The following is a 6,126-nucleotide window of genomic DNA, read 5'->3' as shown; positions in this document are numbered from 1 at the left end:
GGAAAGGATATAAAGTCAGAATAAACAAACCTCAGTAGTTTACACAAACTCAATTTGACTGTTTTGTAATTTTAGACAATCATAATTTAAAATTTTAATGAAATATTTTTTTTTCAAAAAGTAATGTTAAGTATATTTTCTGTTCGCTGATAAAAAGAAAAAAAGAAAGAAAAAAATCTGTTTCTTACACAACAAAAAACTATCATACAATAATTTAATTTAATTTAATTTATTTTTTCTTTTCTAATATTAAATCCGCACCCTATATACGCGCTTTATTTCATTTCCCTCTCTTTTATTTATGTTGCTGCAAATCCTAATCCTCTTCTTCCTTTATCACCCTTTCAAATTTTCCCTATTTACCTTCTTCTCAAATTTTCTTCTCTGCATTGTTCTTCTGCAGCGCAAGAACAATGGACAGTGGCGGCCACTACAACCCCCGCACCGTCGAAGAGGTTTTCCGGGACTTCAAGGGCCGCAGGTCTGGCATGATCAAAGCCCTTACCACTGGTCTCTCTCTCACTCTCTATAATTTTCTTTTCTCTTTTCAAATTCTAAGCACTGAACTTAGTTACTGTATTTGACCGTGTCTTTCTTTGTCTTTGCAGATGTTGAGGAGTTTTACCAGCAGTGCGATCCTGGTTAGGGTTTACACTTTTCTTCTCTCTTACGCTCCTTCTCTTCTTGCTTCTTTCTGCGTGTTTTTCACTCTCCAATTGTCGTTCTGTTTTATCGTTCTTTCTCGAACCCTTCTGTGTCCGTTGTTTCTTGACGGTTCGTTACTTGGTCGTTTAACTGCATTGTCTGTGAATATGAAAACTGATTTTTTTTCCTTTTTAAATTTTAGTGGTTTCCGTTGTGCTTTTTGCTTTTACGAAGTGATTGTGTGAACTTTTTGAGCTTGCGATTTGCTTAAATGTCAAATTGAGTTGCTGGTTTAATCCAAGTGGCTCTTTTTTCTTGAAGATGTCCGTGTAGGAAGCACAATTTTAGTGCTTGATGTTTTTTTTTACATTGCTGTTTGGTGGGTGCGGTGCATTGTGGCTTTGATGTGTGGACTTGTTAGACGTTTTTCTTTGGTTTTTATGGACGGGGTTCTTGTCATCCTAGACCCCAAAACTAAGCTGAATCAACTGGATGATTTTGTTTCTTCTGACGTTTTACTATTAGCTAATTTTATGTTCTAAATTCTGATTAATTGAACTGCCTGGATTAGCTTTTCTGGGGTGGGTGGGAGGAGATTCTATTTACACCCTCCTTTTTTTTTATTATTTATACAGCCCTTTTGCGTTTTTTGTATTTTTTTGTGACAAAAATACTCTTATGGGAAACTAAGTTCCATAACATACAATGGTTTTCAATTTTTTTCCTGAAAATAAAACGTTTCATTTTGATGAATCAATACAATAAGTAAAGAAGCTAATTGTGATTTACAATACTTGCAAGTTATAACATATAAGAATGGGACTCCACTATTATTCTATAATATTCTAATAACTTTTTGTGTTGTTTTAATATTCATTCATTTTAGCTAAATACTCTTACGTCAAGATTTCCCACATTGACATTGTACATGTTATGCTTGGCCAAAGTTCATTCTGCATACTAAAGATCACTATGTAAGTCTAATATTGAAATAATTAAGAGGCGATGACCAAATATACAAATTTTTGAATTCTAGATCTACCAAAAGCAAATACATGCTGGAGAGTCTCTCAAAAGCTCCATGGGAAGAATATGTGAGATCCTCCTCCTGGACCACCTTGAGAGCCTTCTCTCATGTTGGTGTCATCATCTGATTTTGCGACTAATATCTTTGATTCTTCTTAAAGATTACAACCCATTTCTCCTCCTCTAAGTTGTTGTCCACCAAGTTTACTGTTGGTGGAGCCATTCTCCCGGTGCTTTCCCCAACTAAGGTTAGATGTGATGGTGGGCAGACAATAGATAACATGGTTTTCGCAGTAAGTTGAGTAGGAGGTACAGTTCTAGAATTCTTTTGAAAGAAGTTGAGTTCGGTAGATGATGAAGAAGAAGAAGAATCTGATAAGTTGACTATCTCGACTAATGCATTGGTATGGTAGTATCGTGTTGTTGACTGTGTCAGTATGATAAAATATTTAAGTCCTTGGTTGGGCATGAGGATCATACATTGACACATTGTGGAATCGAAGGTGGCCCACAAAATGATCTTCATCCATGAAAGCTTCATGTGCCCACCAATCTTCAAAGGCACTAATCCATGTGTGCGTGCGAGGTTGTGGATACACCATATGACAGAAAAATGTTATGTATGGAGAGAGTTTCCCACTCTTAAGTCACAAACACAAGACCTTTCACATGCTTACAAACCATATCATTCATTTCTAAAAGTTATCACAATCTCTCCTTTTTCCTTGTCGCATTGTTTACAAATTTGCTTGTGTTCTTACCTTATCATAACTCGGATCCGCTCTTACTAAGACTTCCAGAACTCCCATAACTTAGTGGACTTACTTCATTTAAGTGAACGACTGTCTTGAGTGTGTACTATCCTGGGTCCTAGAGTGGGCTCTCACCTACCAATGACGAATTGTATCTACTATTGTGGTTCTCAAGCTGGCTTTCTGATCTTTCATCACCACACTTGCCAAAGAAACCTTACAATCATCTCTTTGGTACCGACTACAATTATTCTTTGCTTTGAGAATATCTTCTTCAGTGACATAATTCTCTTGATAGGATTAATTTTCCAGGATTTGTGAGATCTTTAGTCAAACAGTATAAGACAGAGGGTCACCGTAATTATTTCACAATACAGAGCCACTCCTCTCATTGCACGTTCTTCTTCCCATGTGGCCTCTTCCATCATAGCAATTACATGACTGAAACTTTACATGCATGATCCTTTCTGTAATCATTCGTAAAGTCTTACGAAAGTTGTTTCTTTATCAATTTCATGCATAATGTACTCTAGTCTATGGTCTTGAAATCTATGCATAAGTTGTTTGAAGTTATTAAGTCTTTTAATAAAATTCACACTTTAATTTGGGATCACCATTTTGGAATGATAACTTGTCATTGGAAGACACTTATGTTCTCTTGAAACAATCGAGTATTCCGTTCATTCTTACTTTCATACATGTTTTGGAAATGCAGTCCATTTCAAGGCAGAGGTATAATTACATGAACAAGGATATTTAATACACTTTAGCACTTAGTCCATCATTCATTAATGATTTTAAACATTCATAACTATTCATGATCATTCAATTGGTTTCATAAACCTTTAGACATAATTCATTATATGTAATCTATTAAACAAAGTCACAATCAATTTAAACATGATCCATTCACCTAATGAATTTGACAATTGGTTAATCTGAGTATGGAGTGAATAAAGATTTTGGTTTACTTCTATTTATTACTTTGGGATAATGAGAAATCTGAAGAGCTGGATTTTATATTTCTGTTTTTCTTTCAACAAGTGAGACTAATTTCCTAACATGTGTTGATTTTAATAGCTATGGCTAATTATATTTTTTTGTTGTTTTCTTTCTTACTTCGTTTGCAGCTTGGTTGTCTCTTTCATCTCGAGTTAAAATTAAATGTGGATTTCTTTTCATTTTATTCTATCATTTAGTACTTTTCAAGTGTTTGAAAAATCTAACTTGCAATCTCTGGTTTATCTATTAAGCTTAATTGTAAAATTTATTGATGCTTTACTTTTGTTTTCCTGTTTACATCAGAAAAGGAGAACCTATGTCTATATGGATTCCCCAATGAACAATGGGAAGTTAACTTGCCAGCTGAAGAAGTTCCTCCAGAACTTCCCGAGCCTGCATTGGGCATAAACTTTGCTAGGGATGGGATGCAAGAAAAGGACTGGTTATCTTTAGTTGCTGTTCACAGTGATGCATGGTTACAGTCAGTGGCTTTCTACTTTGGAGCGAGATTTGGTTTTGATAAAGCTGACAGGTATAATAGTTCTTTTCTCCAATCTTTTATCTCGTTATTCTCTATGCAATTATTTCGGATATTGGATTAGAACATGTTTGGAATGCATGCCAGTAGCTTTTACTTCTGAACTTATGCTTATGTGGAAGTATTATTGACTTATTTGTCTGCATAATGTATTCAGTTGAGATTTAGTTAGCGGAAAAGTATTGCAACGTAGACTTTTCATTTTTATCTGTGCAGTATTTAATATTTTCTGATGATTTGTTTGACTTAATAAAATATGATGCCTGAATAGTTTATCTGGAAAGATTTTCGGTCAACACAGACCATCGTCAGCATGAAATTAATATATCTGTCTTATGCTTATAGGTTAGAGCTATGTTTTATTTATGCAATTGCGACAAAAAAGCGCAGCTTAAAAAAGCTCAAGGAAGACGCATTTCTTATGCCCTGTGTCATTTACTGTCTTTCCTTTGCTTATAATACTGGACCAAAATGGTTTAGGCTATTTAACTATTGCATGAACAATTCTGTGTTTTTCTGCCTATGTTTTCGTGTGCACTCATCTGGAAAGAATGTCATTAAGAATTTGACTTTAAGATTCTAAACTTTTCTTTGTGGAAAAAAGAGAGTTTGGCACTTTGCATTGTTTCCATGGATTTACATGACAAGCTGATGGCAATAAAATTCCCATGTAATGCATGGGTTTATATGCCCCTCGTGACTAGTTAGCAATACAATACATGTATGTGTTGGAATACATAATTCATTCAAAGCAAGTATACTTGTTATTTGTATCCTGACCATTGATTACGTGTAATTCTTTGTGTAGGAAACGCCTGTTCACTATGATTAATGATCTGCCTACTATATTCGAGGTCGTAACTGGATCTGCAATGAAACAGGCAAAGGAGAAGTCGTCAGACCGCAACAGCAGCAAATCAAAGTCCGGTTCAAAGGTAAGTAAAATATCCTGTTACTTCTGCTCATGTTTGAGTTTTCTGTTTTCTTGACCATTTTTAGTATCATAATTGCACTGTTTATTTTAACTACTTTGTCACTGTTGAGCTTTATGGTCTGAATAGAAGTAGTAAATGTCTTATTATCATAATATATGAATATAATTTCTAAATTGTCATTTTCACATTATTGTCTGCTATATGGATCAAAATAAAAATAGCGAGGATCTGAGTCTGTGAAGTATGTAAAGCAAGAAGTGAAGGAGGAGGAAGTATTGGACGAAGAAGAAGACGAGGAACATGGGGAGACCTTGTGTGGTGCTTGTGGGGAGAACTACGCATCCGATGAGTTCTGGATTTGTTGCGACATATGCGAGAAGTGGTTTCATGGCAAGTGTGTGAAGATCACTCCTGCCCGGGCTGAGCACATTAAACACTACAAGTGCCCCTCATGCAGCAACAAGAGAGCAAAACCTTGATATCATATATATAATAGGGTTATGGGGTAGGTATCAGACCCCTGTAAATCATGCTGGACTGCTAACTTGTTAGTTCCTTAGGCATTCTGCATTGTACCCTGTTGGTGCATCGTAGGTATTCACTAGTTTGGTCTCTAGTCAACTCAATGTGGATATAATTATTCAACATTTGATAGTTTTCTGCTTCTGAACTTCTATAACCTGTTCCCCTTCATTGGGATATGTCTGTTCTTATTACCTTACAACATATGTGCAGCAGCTTCATTTGTGCTTGTTATGTGTTTTCATTTTTCTTTTGCATCTGCTAGCATTATCCACTACAGCTTCGGAGAAACTACCCAAGTTTATGAATTTAATAGACAAAATTTAAGGTGTGCATTTAGTGCTTTTGCTATCACTAGAATGAAGGGTGGAATTTGTCAAATGAAAGATGACATGAAAGAAATGTTCCAGACTAATGGATTCCTCTTCATAACAATGTTTTCAATGCACCAGATCTTGTTACCCTTCTGAATAAGACACTAAGGATTAGTATTAGAAGTCTGATGCTCAGTGCTGTGGCCAACAATGGCACCATGGCAGTAGGGGAAGGCAGGCTCAGCGAGAACGACGAAATTAAGGGGACATGCAAGAGTATGCTTGATTCTGGGCATTTTCTTTCTGCAGTCTTGTTATATCTACTTCCACTCCTATAATATATAAAAATGATTAATGTACTCCTGACATAGTACTTTATAATACATTCGAAA

The 6,126-nt window shown here is 35.5% G+C and overlaps 1 protein-coding gene across 1 annotated transcript; it reads left to right on the top strand.

The window, feature by feature from the left end:
* The first annotated feature begins 298 nt into the window (after positions 1 to 298).
* Positions 299 to 5,649, top strand: LOC114196275 (PHD finger protein ALFIN-LIKE 5-like). The gene is made up of 5 exons (XM_028086868.1): positions 299 to 510; positions 609 to 641; positions 3,729 to 3,957; positions 4,772 to 4,898; positions 5,120 to 5,649. The coding sequence occupies exons 1-5, from the start codon at positions 414 to 416 to the stop codon at positions 5,375 to 5,377; spliced, it is 744 nt and encodes a 247-aa protein (XP_027942669.1). The 5' UTR covers positions 299 to 413; the 3' UTR covers positions 5,378 to 5,649.
* Positions 5,650 to 6,126: the final 477 nt, after the last annotated feature.

Source organism: Vigna unguiculata, chromosome 9, assembly GCF_037176805.1.
Source record: "Vigna unguiculata cultivar grain cowpea cultivar isolate G323 ecotype 2 chromosome 9, ASM3717680v1, whole genome shotgun sequence".
In the NCBI taxonomy this organism is placed as follows: Eukaryota; Viridiplantae; Streptophyta; class Magnoliopsida; order Fabales; family Fabaceae; genus Vigna; species Vigna unguiculata.
This window is presented reverse-complemented; position numbering and strand designations above follow the sequence as displayed.

What these genes read in the sequence shown, in the direction of transcription:
- LOC114196275 (XM_028086868.1), top strand. Translation starts at nt 414, where the DNA reads ATGGACAGTGGCGGCCACTACAACCCCCGCACCGTCGAAGAGGTTTTC. An exon ending in TTACCAGCAGTGCGATCCTG is followed by an intron (nt 642 to 3,728) that starts GTTAGGGTTTAC and finishes TGTTTACATCAG; the next exon opens with AAAAGGAGAACCTATGTCTA. An exon ending in AATCAAAGTCCGGTTCAAAG is followed by an intron (nt 4,899 to 5,119) that starts GTAAGTAAAATA and finishes AAATAAAAATAG; the next exon opens with CGAGGATCTGAGTCTGTGAA.